This window comes from Hibiscus syriacus, unplaced genomic scaffold (genome assembly GCF_006381635.1).
Source record: "Hibiscus syriacus cultivar Baekdansim isolate YM2019G1 unplaced genomic scaffold, ASM638163v2 tig00111392_pilon, whole genome shotgun sequence".
Classification (NCBI taxonomy): domain Eukaryota; kingdom Viridiplantae; phylum Streptophyta; class Magnoliopsida; order Malvales; family Malvaceae; genus Hibiscus; species Hibiscus syriacus.
Genome location: NW_024063078.1, coordinates 2,736,791 through 2,754,739, shown reverse-complemented (window position 1 = coordinate 2,754,739; position 17,949 = coordinate 2,736,791). Strand labels below are relative to the sequence as shown.

The window sequence follows — 17,949 nt, the reverse complement described above, 5'->3', positions numbered from 1 at the left end:
TACCAATTTTATTAACTGCAACGTCAATAGTTTCGTTAACTGTTAATGACCAGTGGCCTGATTGAATGCATTTAAATAGTTGGGTGGCCTGATTGACAATAATTTAAAAATGGTGGTCAAAGTAAAAAGGGACTATAGTTGGGTGGTCACTGGTATAGTTTACCCATTTAAATTTGATCGGTTGGATTAAATCAGAATTGTTCAAGAACAATTTATTTGGTCATCCTAATCACTATATTATTAGTCTAAATAAAATGATTTAAATTATAACATGTTAACAGAGAAAAATAATATAAAAATAAAAATATCACGTCAACGAGTTATTAGATGTCTTACGTCGAGTACCAAAATAGAAACAAAACATAATATTAAATATGATTTAAAAAAGCAATTAGATGACTAAAATATAAACTCAATCATATGTGAAATATCAAACAAGTAGTTTACTCAAAATTATTTAGGAAAATAGATAAATGTTACTTTAACATTAAATTCATCGTAAACTGTTGATGACTTTTCTCTCTCTCTCTCTCTATATATATATATATATATATTTGCAATTTTGGACTAAAATGTAAAAGTTAAAAGTACAAGGGCGAAAGCATGAATTTGCAAGAATTATTCTTTTAAGGTGAAATAATGAGTTTGAAGGACTAAAACCTTCGTATTTATTAGTAATGTTAAATCTTTAATTTTATTATTTTCTAATTGTAGTATTGTCAAAATCGATGATAACTGTGGATGATTAAATTTTTAACGAAAAATGATGAGTTTGGAACATAATGAATAGTCAGATTATCATTTCGTAACTTTTAATAGTTCAGAGACTCAACAAAATAACTCCATATAGTCAAAGAGCTATTTTGTAACTTTTAATAGCTGAGGGACTCATCACAGTAGTATTCTATAATTAGAGGACCATTTGTGTACTTTATCCTAATTTTTTAATTTCATTTTAAAAATATAAAAATTAAATAAAAATACCTATAATTACTAACAACATTATCAAAATTAATTTCTCCAAACACTTTAAATATTCAATATAACTTTCCCCAATTTTTCCAATTAATTCTTCATCACAACTATTTTCCTTTTCATTTAGCATCAATTTTCTTTTCACTAACGCATTTTTTAAATAGTAAAGTACACAAATCATTCATTCATTATATAGTGATGTTTTGTTGAATCAATTATAAAAAGTTATAAAATAGTCTCCTAATTTTGTGGGTACTATATTGTTAAGTCATTCAACTATTAAACCTTACAAAATGATCATTTGTTAGAAAATTGACGATCGTCTGAGTTGGATGTTAACATGATGATTGAGATATAATAAAATTATATTTTAATGATATTTACTGACATCGTCATTATTTTCAAGCACTGACTTAACGACATAATGTAAACGGAAAATAGATCTACAAAATGCAACTTAAACAATTCCGGAATAAGATTTTAACATATCTCAGTCAACAAGTTAATTTTTTTAATATAAAATGACGAGTTTGGAACATATGAATATTCAGGTGATCATTTTGTAACTTGTAATAGTCGGAGGATAAAAATACCCTATAATTAGATGATTATTTTATAACTTTTAATAATTAAATGACTCAACAAAATAATAATTATAGTAATAACCTTTTGTGTATCGTACCGTTTATTAAATGATCATTGTTAAATATAAAAAGTCAAAATCTACATCTATCACATCATAATGAAATTTCATACCTATGTATAATTACTTTAGATAGTAGGTTATTATTTTAGAGATAATCACGTTAAATTTCTTACCTTTCCCCTAAAATTTCTCTGTAACAGGAAAAAGGGAAAGATTAATGTACCATAATAAGGGTCCTTTTCATCTTATTATCTTGCTGGCAATAGTGATACAATTTCTTGTGTATCAGATGGATTCATCATTCATGTACAAATGTATTAGATCGAACTTGAACATAATACAAACAAAGAATCAGATCAAAGAAAAAGATCGGATCAGGTTATAATAGAAACAGGCAGATAATAATAGAAAAACATATTGATTTTCCAGAAATTCTCTGATAACGAAACAGGTAGTTAAGAAATAAGAAAACTCTCTCGGATTCTATCTTTAGCAAGATCCAAGCTATTTTTGGCATTATGGGGTCAATGGGATTTGGAAATGACAGAAGCCAGAACAAACAATATGAGAAAAACATCTCCGTTTGATCTCCCGAGTGGCCTGAGAAATTTAAGAAAATTCACAGCTCATACTGGATCATCTTATAATTTTTTATCCAAGGGATCTTTTTTGTTGTTAACCCGTCGGTTTTTAAACCTGGGTTTCCAAGGATTCTGTTTGTTGATTTATATTCTGACGACAACGAAGAAGACGACCGAACAATGAACTGCTTTTCGTGTTGCATGTCGGTAGAGAAAATTTTCAACAACAGTGACGGGACCGATGAGCCCAGAACACTAAAAGACATGCCTTCCCTTGCCAATATTTCATTCAAGAGTGGTACAAATTTTCTCCAATTTCATCATCAATCAAACATGTAATGGAAGGAACATGTTTCTGAATATGCTTTTGTTGAACTTGTCTTTTTTCTTAATTCATGAATACAATTTGTTTGATGAAATGGGTGTTTGAAATAGATGTTAAAAATTTTGCCGTTGCCAAGCCATGTTCATCTTTGTTTAGGAAACTACGGACATGGAAATGGATATACAATTCCCTAATGTTCGCGTCGAATACATATTCATATTCGATACTCGCAGTCGAATGTTTTGAACAAAAAAATTTCCTCTTTCTGTCAGATGGAAGCCGAAAGAGATACATTGCGGAAGAAATAGTAAAAAGGGGTAAAGGCAACACGAGTGTAAAAACTTTTGATTACCGTGATTTATGCACTGCTACTAACAACTTCAACTCGGAGAATCAGCTTGGTCAAGGGGGTTTTGGGAGGGTCTACAAAGGGCAGGTTGAGAACCCGAATCAGGTTGTTCACATATCCATGCATACATACATATCATACATGTATTGAAATATAGTTGTTGCATTATATCAGGTTGTTGCTGTCAAGCAACTTGACAGGAATGGATACCAAGGGAACAGAGAGTTCCTTGTTGAAGTCTTGATGTTGAGTTTACTTGATCATCCTAACCTCGTGACGTTGGTTGGATATTGTGTCGATGGGGATCAAAGGATTTTGGTCTACGAATACATGGCGAATGGCTCGTTGGAGAGTCACCTTCTAGGTATGTTTAACATAAGTTAATGTTTAGACTCTCTTACCGATGACGTGATTCAGAACTTCGTAGGTCTTCTTTCCATGATTTGTTCTTCGGATGATTCTGATATTTGAAGTGTTCTTAACGTATTCAGTTGTTTGTGATTATGCCCTTCAGGTTTAGCCGCACAGAAGAATCCATTGGACTGGGATACCAGGATGAAAGTTGCAATTGGTGCTGCTAAAGGCCTTGAATACTTGCATGAACAGACTGACCCTCCGGTGATTTACCGGGACTTTAAAGCATCAAACATATTGCTGGACCAGGATTTCAACCCCAAGCTCTCGGATTTCGGACTAGCAAAGGTCGGTCCGACCGGAGATAAGTTGCATGTTTCCACCAGGGTTATGGGAACCTATGGCTACTGTGCACCGGAGTATGCACTGACAGGCCAATTGACTACGAAATCCGACGTTTACAGCTTCGGAGTCGTGTTTCTGGAGCTAATCACGGGAAGAAGAGTAATAGACACTTCGAGACCAACAGAAGAACAGAACCTTGTCAATTGGGTAAGTTTAGAATGTTTTTTTCTTCTAAACAATCACTGAACTGTGCCACACACTCACTTTTATACAACTAACTTCCAAACATATACCCTTTTTTTGGCAGGCAACACCCTTGTTCAAAGATAAGAAAAATTTCCAACAAATGGTTGATCCATTGTTGAAAGGGAATTATCCCAATAAGGGTCTCAACCAAGCACTTGCAGTCGCAGCAATGTGTCTGCCAGATGATGCGGCCGCTCGACCCAGGATGAGTGATGTAGTAACTGCTCTTGAACACTTAATCGCGGGCAAAGGACCGAATGGAGACGACGACGACCAGCAAGAGAAGAAAGAAGAGTAGTTGACAAGCAAGAGTTGACATGGCTACGGAGACGGTCGAAACTTCGGACGAAGGGCAATGGGAACAAGAAGATTGTTAATGGACCTGATCAAAACTCATTTCGTGGACTCAAAAACACGAAATCTCACGTCCATTCATGATCTGCTTTTCTAAGAGGGTGCCTGGAAAAGGAAGCTCATGGCTATGGCATATTTCAATTTCACGGAGCTTTTACTATGCCAAAGACCTGCATTGTGCAAATCCACCAACCCAAATTTGCTTTTTGGTTCCTGTTTGGGTTTTCATTTGCTGAAATATTCGGAAAGCCTGATTTGTATACTCTTTCTAATAGTTAGAACTGGAAGAAATTTCATTGGAAAATTTTAGCATCATCCAAAACTTAAAATGAATAAAATCTTATCACTGTTAGTATACCAAATTTTTAATAGTTATCACCGTTAATCTGTAAACTAATGTTATTAGTTTAAGTTGGCGTGTCATAATAATAATAAAAAAAATACATGATACAATATGAAAACAGCTCGTGGTATAAAATTTTTAAAAAATGGAAAATTATAAAATTTCAAAAAGATCAAAATATATATATATATGATGCAAAAAGTGTTTATTTAAATAAGATTTCAATTATAAAAATTATAAAGATTATAAAAATACAAAATCATTTTTATTTAAAATTATAAAAATATAAAAGAATTACTAATTGCAAAAGATTCAAAAAATGTACAAATTATAGTTCAAATGGTCATTTTTTATTATCGTTTTAAATTTCGAATTTTATTTTATTTCCCCTATTTTTTGATTTGTTTAGTTTTTAAATTGATTAAGTTTTAGGGTAAACTTTATATTTAGTCATCCACTTATTTTCTAGTTCTGTTTTTGTCATACAACTATTTTTTTTTAAAATATACCTAACATCATATTTTTTCCGTTTTGATTACCCATAATTAAAAAATTAAAAATGTTGCTAATGTGATAATTCCAAGTCAGATTTAAAAAGAATTATTATGCCAGCATCATTATTAATTTTTTAATGAGTGATCAAAACAGAAAGAAAATGTGACTTTAGTATATTTTGAAAACAATTATAATTAAGTGACTAAAACAGAAAATAGATAATAGAGTAGTGACTACATGGGAAGTTTACCCTAAGTTTTATTTCCCCTCTTAAAACGAAAGGAAAAAGGGAAGGGTTCTAGGCTTTCCATCTTTACCTCCTTTTTATTTTCCCTCTTCTTCTCCCCTCTCTTCTTCTCCCCTCTCTTATTCTCCTTTCATGAGACAACCCCCTCTTTCTTCATGGCGTCAACTCTGCAACTCTAACAATCACAGCCCAACTTTTAAAAACCCTCCAACATCTCCAAAACCTTTACTCTCCGATACCCAAGATTTTCCCATATTTGCCACTCTCAGACAGCCAACAAAAAGAAAACAAAACGGCTCCTTGTATAGTAAACAACACTAGCGCCAAGCTAGCTAGACTTGCAGATATCATGGCTGCCATGGGGAGTTTTTCTTCTTCTTCCCAAACTGCTGCTACCCCTATCGGTAGACCGTTTTGTCCTCCTCCTTGGCTTTCCCGGTCCCGTTCCGTACACTTCTTCTTGGTTTCTTCTAGAGCCTTGCAGAGGTTCGTTCTTCGATTTCTTTCTTCTTTTTTTTGTGTGTGTGTGTTTTTTGGGGGGGTAAGCTAGTTTCTTAGAAACGTCTTTTTCTTCTTTCTGGGTTTAATTGGCTTTCGTTTCATTAGCTGCTGCTTCATGTTTTACAGGGGTTTAGGATTTATGTAATGGAAAAAGGTGTAATTTTTATTGCTTCTGTTTATTTGCAGTGCGCTGGTGTCTGTTTTTTGCCTCTCTTTTTGCTGTTTTTCCCTCTCATTATCTGGACTGTTTTAGGTTATGTGCTGCCGTTGCCTCTTATAGAGGGTTTTGGGGTTAGTGATGGAGCTTTGTGGTGAAACGTGACATTAGATGTACATAAGCCATTAGAATGGAAAGGCAGTAGTGCTTTAGTTTCTAGATTGTGATTTTCCTTAAGGAAATGACAAATAGAGTGGAGCTAATGATTTTTTGGTTAATGTGAAGCTTTGATTGGAATGCTAATTGGGATATGCATGTAATTTGGATTTTACTCCATTTATTGTTTAATTTCTAGTAGACGTCATTAGAATATAGATGACATGCTAGAAAAATGCTTCATTCAAACTTTTCTTTTATACATTGTAGGCGAGAAATGTGCACAATGCAGAGTGTTCACTATTCTTTTCTCTGTGAGACCATGTCTCGTAGTTCCCGTCATTACCATCATCCCAAAGATATGAAACTTAAAGTAGCTGCTTCTGACTATGCTAGGATGGTCCACCCTGAACCAGATTGGCATGTTTCCGATAACAAGTGCAAACAAGCAAGTGTTGACCATAGAAAGAATGAAAACCCAGCAAGTTATGGAAAGCCTACAATGGTATCATTTCGAGTGAATGATTTTACTTTTACTCCGAAAATTCCTAGCATACCCAATGCTGAGCTCTCGTGGGAAACAGAAGTTCGCAGGATGAAGAAGAATAAGGAGATGGAAATGGAGAGCCTTGAAGGCTGTAGTTCTTCCTCCAATGCCCAACAATACTTCAATTTGAAGCTTACTGCCCCACTATTTAAAGCAACTAATAACGAAGGATCCATTTCCAGAAAGAGTGGGAAAAGTATTAGTCTTTTTGGGAGTCATTGCACACCCTTACCAACCAGTAATAATCAAATGTCTTTTGAAAATAGTGTAGGTACTAATGAAATAAATGATTTTAAGCAGCTGAAGTGTTCTAGCAGGACTGTAGTCTCAACTAATGGATCTTATCCAGGGCTAGTCTTGGACAACCACCAAGAACTTGGAACCGGTGAAGATACCGATTTTCTTTCTGAGGATCATTCTTCACACCATCTGACTAGCACTAAACAAATTTCTAGAGCCAAAAGTACATCTGCCAAAAAGATAAATGGTTCCAAGCAGTTAAAAGTTTCAATTGGAGCAGAAGTTTCAAGTGATGACTTGTTAGAATGGCCAGTTTCAGATGACATACAAGACAGAGGACATATGGATCCTAACATGACCACAATGGAAAAAGCCAATGAAAATGGGGTTACTAGCATTGAAGGAACTCACCTAGTTTCTCGAGAAGATATTCACAAGCAGCTTTCTAGAATTTATGAACAGGTTCTTGTTGTAGATAATATCACTGCAGCAAAGGAAGTTGTTCTTATGCTTACAACTAAATATAGGCATCTTGTTCATGCATGTGATACTGAGGTATTACTTCTGCTAGTTCTCATCTCATTTACCATTTTGTTTTGTTGTACATGTAGTACATGCTGTATGGAATATGGATCTGCTCCAAGCATCACAAAAGAGCTATTGTATATTTGCTGATATAGAATATTGGCAGGTATCTAATATTGATGTGAAGAAAGAGACGCCTATTGATCATGGTGAAATAACATGTTTCAGTATTTATTCTGGAGAAGATGCAGATTTTGGAAATGGGAAATCCTGTATCTGGGTCGATATCCTAGATGGTGGCGGCAAGGATCTTCTGAAGGAATTTGTTCCGTTTTTTGAAGATCAATCCATCAAAAAGGTAAATGTGCCTTGCATTTGCTCACTTCTCTTTCTTCCTCATGTTTCCCCTGATCTGCTGTACCTTTTTCTTTGCTTGTTGGTGCATAGTCCATTAGAGCACTATATCATACTAAGTCCTGAAACAAACTTGATTTTGATGTATAGGTGTGGCACAATTATAGCTTTGACAGTCATGTTATTAATAACTATGGGCTTGAGCTTTCTGGATTTCATGCTGACACAATGCATATGGCACGGTTGTGGGACTCATCGAGACGTACAATGGGCGGTTATTCTCTTGAAGCTCTTTCTGGTGATAAAAATGTGATGGAAAGGACTAAATTGCGCAGAGAAGAGAAGGAACTGATTGGTAAAACATCAATGAAAACTATCTTTGGCAGGAAAAAGGTGAAAAATGATGGATCTGAGGGAAAAAGGATAACCATTGCCCCTGTTGAAGAGTTACAGCGGGAAGAACGCAAATTATGGATTTGTTATTCTGCCTTAGATTCAATAAGCACTCTGAGACTTTACGAGAGCTTGAAAAACAAACTATTAAGCATGTCTTGGGTATTTGATGGTAAACCTGTTCCTGGTAAGTCCATGTATCACTTCTACGAAGAGTATTGGCGACCATTTGGTGAGCTTCTTGTTAAAATGGAACGTGAGGGTATGTTGGTTGATCGAATGCATCTTAATCAGCTAGAGAAGGTTGCTAAAGCGGAGCAAGAGATTGCTGCTAATAGATTTCGCACATGGGCATCCAGATATTGTGATGATGCCAAGTATATGAATGTCGGAAGTGATACTCAGCTCCGTCAGCTTCTTTATGGAGGCATTCTTAACAGGTACTAATTACATATTTTGTGTACAAGAACATCAATATTAATCAACATATTGTGCTGAAATTTAGGCATTACATTGAATAAATGAGCAAGATGCATTTTATCATTTCCTAAATCAGAAATTCTTCTAATATCCTAATTACATGTCTGGATTCAAGTTTCTTTCTGTTAAGTCATTGCGAATTGTATTGTTGTCGGTGGTTGACTGGTTGTAAGAGAGCAGTGCAAGACTATGTTACGCAGAGTTGGTGTGAGTGTCAGGCATGGGTATCTTTCGGGTAGAGTTAGATTTTTCCAAGCATTTTCGTGTGTTTTGAGAATGCTTGAAGGTCATATCTCCATATCCATGTATTACACATGAGTATAGGATATGGGTATTGCAAAAACAATAGAGTCTGAGCAACATTGATGCAAGATATTCAGAACTTGATGTTGCTTATGAACGTTCATTTCCTATAATCTATGGAGTTATTCATACCATCAACCAATCAACTATCATTTTTTGTTATCCTAAAGATCTGCATGTGTTTTTGTTAAGGATCCAAATCTGAGTCTTTCTGATTAGAAAACTTTCAGGGTTCCAACAGAGAGGGAGAGAGTGTTGAAAGTTTTAGAGTAAAGTTTCTAACCATTAACTTGATTATTTCCTATTACAGTAAGGATCCAAGTGTGAGTCTCCCTGATGAGAAAATTTTCAAAGTTCCAAATGTCAATAAAGTGATTGAAGAAGGCAAAAAGGCTCCCACTAAGTTTTGCAATATTAAGCTGTGTAGCATTGGTGTTAAGCTCCCTGCTGAGATTTACACTGCCACTGGTTGGCCCGCGGTTGGTGGTGATGCCTTGAAGAGCTTAGCTGGGAAGGTTTCCGCTGAATATGATTTCACAGAAGACACAGATGATGGTGATATTGATGATCTTCCTGAAACAATGACTGATGTTGATACATCTGCATATGGAACTGCTTTTGCCGCATTTGAGGATGAGGAAAAGGGGAGGGAGGCATGCCATGCTATTGCCTCATTATGTGAAGTTTGCTCTATTGACTCGTTAATATCCAATTTCATTCTCCCCTTGCAGGTGGTTTTGATGCCTCATTGTTCATACATGTTGATCCGTCAGCTTTTACAGTTTTTTACTATCCCTGTTTTTCCTCTTTAGTATCTGTTTTTTCCTTATTTTTTTAATTGAGAGCTTCTGCTAATGCTTATTGGTCGGAATTTCTACTCAATACAAGAGCCGTGCATAAGTCCACAATGTGCTTCATTATGTGTGGTCATATTATTATTATGAGGGTGACAACATGATTACATCATGTCTTTTCCTGTCAATTTTAATTCATCAATAGCAGATGAAGCTATAAAAATGCTGGTCTGATATTTGTTCGTGACTACTGGGTGCTGCTAGATGCTAACAAATCGGTAAAATTATGTATACTGCCGGGACTAAAGTCAAAAGAATGTGTAATTATAATGGCAGTTCCTTGAAATATATGCTAAGTGGTCATGAACCTCGCATATTATTGTGAATGCTTGTTTGGCTAAGAAGATAACTTTGAAGAGCAACTCCTCTTACTGTCTGAATAGTTAATTAGTTATGAAAACTAAGAAGGCATTGTATTAAATTCTTCCTTAACATCAGCTATTATTTCCTTTCTCTTAATTAATTTTGTAACATAAATTCCTGAATGGTTTATAAGGTGAGTGCTCTCGCTTCACCGCAGGGGAGTAATGTGTCAGGCAACAGCGGGCGTGTTCATTGTTCACTGAATATCAATACAGAAACTGGGCGCTTATCTGCAAGGAGACCAAATTTGCAGGTTCATTCTTTTATTTTGTTCGCTGCGGTTTTCTTAGTTAGCATTTGAATTATTAGAATCTCAAGGTTTTATATATGTCTATAACCACTATGTTACTTGTATAGCATTAGACCCAAATTTTATTTCTGATGAAGCACATTGGACTATGTTTTTTTTTCCAGATTATATATAGCCTAAATATTCATATCACAGGATAGTTATCTACTACGTAATCATATGGTTGTTTCCTACGCAAAATTTGTCATAGTAAGGCGTGAAGAAAACAAAATGATAATTCTTGTTACTCTTCAAATCCTTCTCTTGCCTGCTGGATTGGGATGGGAACCGATAATATTAGCATCTTTCTTGAATTTTTTTTCTGAACCAGAATCAACCTGCTCTAGAGAAGGATCGGTATAAGATACGTCAGGCCTTTATAGCTGCCCCTGGAAATTCCCTTGTTGTTGCAGATTACGGGCAGGTAAGTTCATTGAGTTTTTTTTTAATAGGAATTGAGGCCTCATTAAAACCCCCCTTCATGATTTAAGAAACTCATATTGAATTCCTAAATCGGAGGAAGGAGGAAAAGAGTGCCTTAAACTTTATTAATAAAGATACATAGGGTACAATAATAAGATAAAACCCTTACAAACAACCTAAAAACCCAAAATAAGATATCCCAACAACAAAGAAAAATTAACCAATACCAGACTTAGCCAACCCATCAGCCTCAATACTGGCTGTCCTAGCCACCCATCTAATAACTCCCTCGACTTCTTTGAGTTTAACAGCTACCTCCCTAACAATGGAGGCATAGACAACAGGACAACAAGATCCATCCTTAATCCAATCCACTACCATTTTACAATCTGATTCTATAATCAACCGACCCTTAATACCTCCTCTCACTGAGTGAAAGAAATTTAAACCCTCCTTAACAGCCTTTAACTCCATCAGAATAGGTGGACTCGGACCAGAAGCCGTCTTAAAAGAACCTAAAAGTAGACCTTCTTCATCCCTTAGGATGCCTGCAATTCCACTGCTCTTCCAGTCAAAACTAGTAGCTGCATCCACATTCAATTTAACAAAGCCCTTAGGAGGGAGGGACCACGGGATGGTAGAGACAATTGATTTGTTTGGAGGGAAACATGAATCCCCAAGGGAAGGGTCACTGATAAGGGAATCCAAAGAAATGACCGAATCTGCAAACTTAGCTAGGAACCAAGATGCAAGCCTTACTCTAGCTAAGAAAAATAAATTAGTTTGATCCAACTTCCCTCTATCGAAGACGATGTCATTTCTAGCTTCCCAAACAGTCCACATAACAACAATCGGAATAAAGTTCCAAATAGTAGAACCGGCCCAAGTTAGAAGAAAGTTTTGCGCATTTCCATGAAAGACCGAACTGATACTCCAATACTGCAAAAATTATTCCACAAAGACCACACGACAAAACAAGAGAGAAATAAATGAGAAGAAGATTCATCCACCAAATTACATAAAGGACATGAAAGATCTACAATATCCGAAACCCCTCTTTTAGCCAGTTCAGTCCTCACTGGTAGTTTTTGAAGGACCACCTGCCACATAAAAGTCTCAATCCTTGGTGGCACCAATCCTTTCCACAAAATTTTCTTCCAAAAAGAGTTCGCCTGAGAAACCGAGGAACAAATCTTCACACATGAATTAACAGAATAAACACCATCCCCTTTCCCTTTCCAGATCAGAGCATCGCTGGCATCTTTAGACAAGCAAAAATTAGAAATGATTGTCATCAGATTAGTCCACTGTTCAAATTCCCAATCAGCCAAATTCCTCCTCAATCGAATATTCCAAATCCAGCCTAAAGAACTAAACTCGCTGAAATCAATCAATTTACCACTCTGATTTGAAGAGATAGCAAACAGCCGTGGGAAAGAGACCTTAAGAGGGCAGTCCATTGCCCATTTGTCCTGCCAAAAACGGATAAACTGACCACAACCAACTTGAATTCTGCACATACTTCGAAATTTTGAGCCAAATGAGTCTTCTTTAAAATGATAATTAACCACTGAACTCCAAATCCAAGAGGATTGAGCTGGTATCTTGCTATTGAACAGTAAAGAGTAGGGATCCAGATTGTATTTTGAACATATCAACCTCCTCCAAACAGCATTCCTTTCATTAGCAAACCTCCAAGACCATTTCTCCAGTAGAGCTCTGTTCATATTACTAATATTCAACACTCCCAAACCTACCTCCTCCTTAGATTTGCACACATTGGACCAGCTGACCCAATGAATCTTGTTTTTATCCGTTCCACCTCCCCATAGGAATTTAGACATTATGGAATTGAGTTTGGAATTAACCGAGGAAGGAATTTTAAACAGAGATAAATAGTAGGTTGGAAGTGAACAGAGAACCGATTTAATCAAGACTAACCTCCCTGCCAATGAAATAGTGTTCGATTTCCAACCTGCAAGCTTCTTGTTAAATTGCAAAACCACCGGATCCCAAAGAGGAAGAATTCCTAGATGCACCGAGAGGCAAACCTAGATATTCAAAGGGAAAATTCCCAATTGCACAACCAATAGACGAGGCCCACTCCTCAACCTCCTCGACTGCTGTATTAACACCAAATAATGTACTTTTCTTCAAATTCAATTGAAGGCCAGAAATCAGTTCAAACACTCTTAGGACCCTCTTAACATTTAAAATCTGATTTTTCGAAGCTCCACAGAAAATAATTAAGTCATCTGCAAATTGAAGATGAGATAAATTAAAAGCCGTCTCGTTTCTTCCAAATTGCAGTCCAGAAAACAGTCCCTCAGATACTGCTTTTGAAAGCAGTAAGTTTAGAAGTTCCCCAACCAAGTTGAAAAGCGTAGGAGATAAAGAGCAGCCCTGACGGAGACCCCTTGCCATAGGGAATTCCTGAGAAGGGACCCATTAATCAAAACTGAAATTGAAGCTGTTGTTACACATTGTCTGATCCAACTCCTCCATTTGAAGCCAAATCCCATTTTTTCCATAACTGTAAAGAGAATGGACCAATCCACAGTATCATAGGCCTTTCTGAAGTTCACTTTAAACACACATCCTTTAAGCCCTTTCTTCCTCCAAAAGTCAACTCCCTCATTAGCTATAAGAGAGCAATCCAGTATTTGACGACCTGGAATAAATGCAAACTGCGTTGGGCTGACCAAACCAGTAATACAATTCCTTAATCTCCTTGAAAGACATTTAGAAAGGATCTTGTACAATCCTCCTACAAGGCTTATGGGTCTAAAATCATCTAATCCACCAATATTAGACACCTTGGGAATAAGAGTAATGAAAGTATGATTGACTCCATGTTCCCAATCTTTCCCCTTGTAGAAATTATGAAAAAATTTCAGAATATCTACCTTTAGAATAGACCAAAATCTCTTGAAAAAGCCCATATTTAATCCATCTGGTCCGGGAGCTTTGTTACTATCACACGATTGAAGAGTTTCCCAAATTTCTTCCTCTGTAAATTCTCTTTCCAAAAACACACTTTGCTCCCCAGAAATTCTGGAAAAATTCAGCTTCAAATCTTCAACTTCCAAGGTAGACTTAGAATTATAGATTCCAAAAAAATGGTCCTTAACAGTAGCTTTGATGATAGCTGGATCATGATTAACCTCACCATTGATATTTAGAACACTCAAAAAATTCCTCTTTCTCCTGACTGAAGCACATGCATGGAAAAATCTTGTATTACGATCCCCTGCTTGCACCCATTTTGATCTCGAATTTTGAAACCAAATCTGTTCTTCAATTTTATAATCTTCCATAATTCTGTTCTCATAGTCCTCAATTCTGCAGTTTTTTCACAGCCATTATAGTCTTGCATTTGCTGGAAATTATCCTCTGCTAAGTGATATTCCTTTCTAATTCTGCAATTTCTTCAGCTGGGTATTGATCTCTATTCCCTGCCCATTCCTTGATCGCCAATTTGGTAGATTTCAAGATAGAAAAATTCCAGCTCTGTTGTGTTTACTCTTGCAGTTTTGTACAGCAGAGCCAACTAAATTCTGAAAACCTTCTTCATCCATCAAATAACTAAATAACCTGAATGGTTTTTTACCCCAACTAACTCCACCATTCTCAAGAAAAATGGCATTGTGATCTGATATAGCCTTAGGTAACAAATACTGTATAGTCTCAGGAAAGGCTTCCAAGAAACGGACATCAACAAGGAACCTGTCCAGTCTAACAAAGGTGGGTATATCCTGATTGCTACGCCATGTGAACCTACCCCCATGCAAAGGTAAATCAATTAACCCTGTCTGTTGGATAAAATGACTGAAAATTCTGATTGAATTTCTGTTTTGGGCTCTTCCAATCTTCTCCTCTTCTGAAAGATACACATTAAAATCACCTCCCACACAAAGAGGAATACTCTGACCACAAATAAAACCAGCTAACTCTTCAAAAAAGCAAGCTTTTTCTTCTTCGACAGAAGGACCATAAACATTGATAAAACCACACCTAAGTTGTGAAGTTCGAAATTTCCCAAACGTAGCAATGAACCTTCTGTTTATAACATGATTTTCCACTTCAAACATGCTCTCATCCCAACAACTCAATAAACCTCCAGAAGAACCCACTGCTGGAGATTCTGAAAACCCTTGAAGGGTATTCAAGCCACTCCTCCTAAAAAATTGCCTCTGAATCTTCTCCATTTTCGTTTCTTGAAGCAAAAGAAAAATAGGGCGTTTCTTTAGAACTATATTTTGAACAGATCTTTGTTTTTCCTTTCTTCCCAATCCCCGAACGTTCCATGAAATAATTGCTAATTGGTTAATCATCACAAAAATAAAAAACCAGACCTGCCAAGAAAATCGAAGCTCAAACCAGCCTCAAATCTTCCTCCAACTTAATAATTTTTTCCAAAAAAGATGACTTCCCTTCCTTGAAAGACACCCCCAGAAGCTTACTGAATTCCCAAGTAGCTAAGGCTTCCTCCAATAGAACTGAAAAAGCTGGAGAAGAAACTGTTGAAATGCTTGCCTGATCCAATGCCTCCATTATCAACAACCTTTTGGCTCTTCGAATCAATGCAGTGGAATTTAAATCAGAATCATTACCTCCTGAAAACCATCGTTCACACGTATTACCCAAACTGCTATTAGCAACATGCCTCTCCTCAGTAGACTCCACACAACCATCCATATTAAAATCTGCTACTGGACTGACTGGCAGAACTGAATTTAGCACCAAGTCCTTATTCATTAGAGTATAAATTCTTATTACAGCTGGAGCTTAGGATTCTTGCACATTTGGCTGACTGTAAAAGCATGTTGGATGCCTTCGAAGCTGGTGGAGATTTCCATTCAAGGACTGCAATGAACATGTACTCTCATATCCTTGAAGCCGTTGAAAAGGGGCAAGTTCTTCTTGAGTGGCATCCACAACCTGGTGAAGAGAAACCACCAGTTCCACTTTTAAAGGTAACGTTAAAGAAAAGAAGAAAAAACATTTCACTTTGGCCGAGTTTTATTTAACAGAAAGGTAAATATCTTATGACAAGGACTGGGCTAGAAATTATCCAAAAACCATCTTAATATATTGAACTAATAACCTTTATCCTGGATACTTGTATTAGATGTCTTGCCATGTATCAATGACTGTGGTTCAAGTATAACCTAAATTGCTTTTTTAATTTTAAAGTTTTTAAGTATTTGATGTTTTATGTTGAAATCATTGTGGCATGCTCATTGGTTTGCTTAACATACTTTATTCATAAATGTAACAGGACATCGTTGTATAAAAGTCTGCATATCTTGAGATGTTGTTACCTGATAGTTAGGATTTGGTTTTGATTGTTGAATACTACTAGGTTGATTTTTTTCTTCATTTTAGGATGCCTTTGGTTCTGAAAGAAGAAAAGCTAAAATGCTCAACTTTTCCATTGCATATGGAAAAACTCCTGTGGGGCTTGCTAGGGATTGGAAGGTATGGGACCTAAAATATCGGTTGAAACTTAAAATTCATTAAGCCTCCACGTTAATGATTGTTGAACCTCTCTTAGGTTTCTGTTGAAGAAGCAAAGAACACTGTTGACCTATGGTACAAGGAAAGACAAGAAGTGCTTGAATGGCAGAAACTGCGTAAATTTGATGCTCAGAAATACGGGTGTGTTAAGACATTGCTGGGAAGGGCTCGCCGCTTCCCATCGTTTGATCATTGTACACGTGCTCAAAGAGGTCATATTGAACGGGCTGCTATCAATACTCCAGTGCAGGTTGTCTTCTTCCTCATGCACTCAACTATTCTTTCTCTCTCCCTCTCTCATCTAGTCGAGCGCTACAGGGGAGTGCTGCTGATGTTGCAATGTGTGCAATGTTACAAATATCAAAGAACGAATGTCTAAAGGAGCTTGGTTGGAGGCTTCTTTTACAGGTATGCCTATTATATTTTCACCTATATTTCATTCTTTCAAGTAACAATTGGACTATGCTGCCTGATTCTTCTTTCTGGAACTCGGTTACTTCTCTTATCGTTTCAGTAGTCTTTACATTCCAGTACTGATGATCAATGCTTTGGTTACATGTATTATTCACAAATTTGAACATTTTGTCTTCATCCAATATATAAGCATTGTACGTCTTCGTAATCACATTTCTTAGGTTAGTTTGATTCTGCAAATTATGTGGGAATAACATCCTTTAGACAGGTTCATGATGAAGTAATCTTGGAAGGACCAAGTGAGTCGGCTGAGATAGCAAAAGCAATTGTTGCCGAGTGCATGTCAAAACCCTTTGATGGAAAGAACATTCTTAAAGTTGACCTTGCTGTTGATGCCAAGTGTGCCCAAAACTGGTATGCTGCCAAATAGACAGTGGTTAGAGCTCGAAACATGTAAATTTTTTTGGTTTCAAACACTTTCTTCCAAGATGCTACTTTTTCCCTGTACTGGAGGAATACCGGAGCTTGTGTTGTCCTTGGCTGCCGCAGTAATTTAACTCCCTGTTTCTTGGGGATTTTTCATCTACTGGCCTTTAGGGTTCTGTGGATTCAGGTCGTACTTTCTGGCTTTAGTCATTTTAAGGAGCATGGGAATTGCAGCGCCATATGTACAGAGAATATTGTTGCATTAGTTAATTCCTTGTAAAATTCTGATAACTTCGTTTCTTTTTTTAGTCAAGTGAGAAATGTAGTTAAGCTTGATCTTATTTCCTTTCATGTAATTCTGAGAAATTTAGGTAAAATAAATATAGTGAAGCAGTATCCTAATATCCTAATCAAGAAGATTGCAAGCACAATACAGGATGCGCAGAAATTACTTATCAGACTGTCGCAGATCTATTCCCCGTTCTGATGCTAATCGCAATAGAAGTTGGCCACATACCTCGTGCAAATTCAACAGATGCTCTTTCAACTCCATGGGATTACTCAATGCCATTTTTCTAACACTTGGACCAGCTGAAACTTAAGAAATAAAGCAGCTTGAACTAAAATGAAATCAAAATTCAGACAACCAATCTTTGCACAGCTTAATTTGAGATGTCTGAATGTTAAGAGTACAGAAAGAGAGGCGACACACTCCAACTTTATAGAAAGAATTGAAATTATCTT

At 36.4% G+C, this 17,949-nt stretch overlaps 2 protein-coding genes across 2 annotated transcripts; both read left to right on the top strand.

The window, feature by feature from the left end:
• Positions 1-2,382: 2,382 nt before the first annotated feature.
• On the top strand, positions 2,383-4,119 carry LOC120160640 (probable serine/threonine-protein kinase PBL23). Its single transcript, XM_039171004.1, has 5 exons — positions 2,383-2,500; positions 2,800-2,981; positions 3,051-3,240; positions 3,391-3,782; positions 3,883-4,119. Exons 1-5 carry the CDS (start codon positions 2,383-2,385, stop codon positions 4,117-4,119), a joined length of 1,119 nt encoding a protein of 372 aa, XP_039026935.1.
• A 1,203-nt stretch (positions 4,120-5,322) lies between these two features.
• Positions 5,323-17,468, top strand: LOC120160446 (DNA polymerase I A, chloroplastic/mitochondrial-like). Its single transcript, XM_039170861.1, has 12 exons — positions 5,323-5,746; positions 6,345-7,416; positions 7,553-7,744; positions 7,891-8,573; positions 9,227-9,647; positions 10,291-10,386; positions 10,754-10,846; positions 15,627-15,821; positions 16,234-16,326; positions 16,403-16,615; positions 16,684-16,773; positions 17,048-17,468. The coding sequence occupies exons 1-12, from the start codon at positions 5,610-5,612 to the stop codon at positions 17,207-17,209; spliced, it is 3,447 nt and encodes a 1,148-aa protein (XP_039026792.1). The 5' UTR covers positions 5,323-5,609; the 3' UTR covers positions 17,210-17,468.
• Positions 17,469-17,949: the final 481 nt, after the last annotated feature.

Bases quoted from the DNA above. Each gene is read 5' to 3' on its own strand.
- LOC120160640 (XM_039171004.1), top strand. From the start codon at position 2,383: ATGAACTGCTTTTCGTGTTGCATGTCGGTAGAGAAAATTTTCAACAAC. The intron at 2,982-3,050 runs GTTGTTCACATA...GCATTATATCAG, and splicing joins AGGTTGAGAACCCGAATCAG to GTTGTTGCTGTCAAGCAACT. The intron at 3,783-3,882 runs GTAAGTTTAGAA...TTTTTTTGGCAG, and splicing joins AACAGAACCTTGTCAATTGG to GCAACACCCTTGTTCAAAGA.
- LOC120160446 (XM_039170861.1), top strand. From the start codon at position 5,610: ATGGCTGCCATGGGGAGTTTTTCTTCTTCTTCCCAAACTGCTGCTACC. The intron at 7,417-7,552 runs GTATTACTTCTG...GAATATTGGCAG, and splicing joins TTCATGCATGTGATACTGAG to GTATCTAATATTGATGTGAA. The intron at 10,847-15,626 runs GTAAGTTCATTG...TTCTTATTACAG, and splicing joins TTGTTGCAGATTACGGGCAG to CTGGAGCTTAGGATTCTTGC.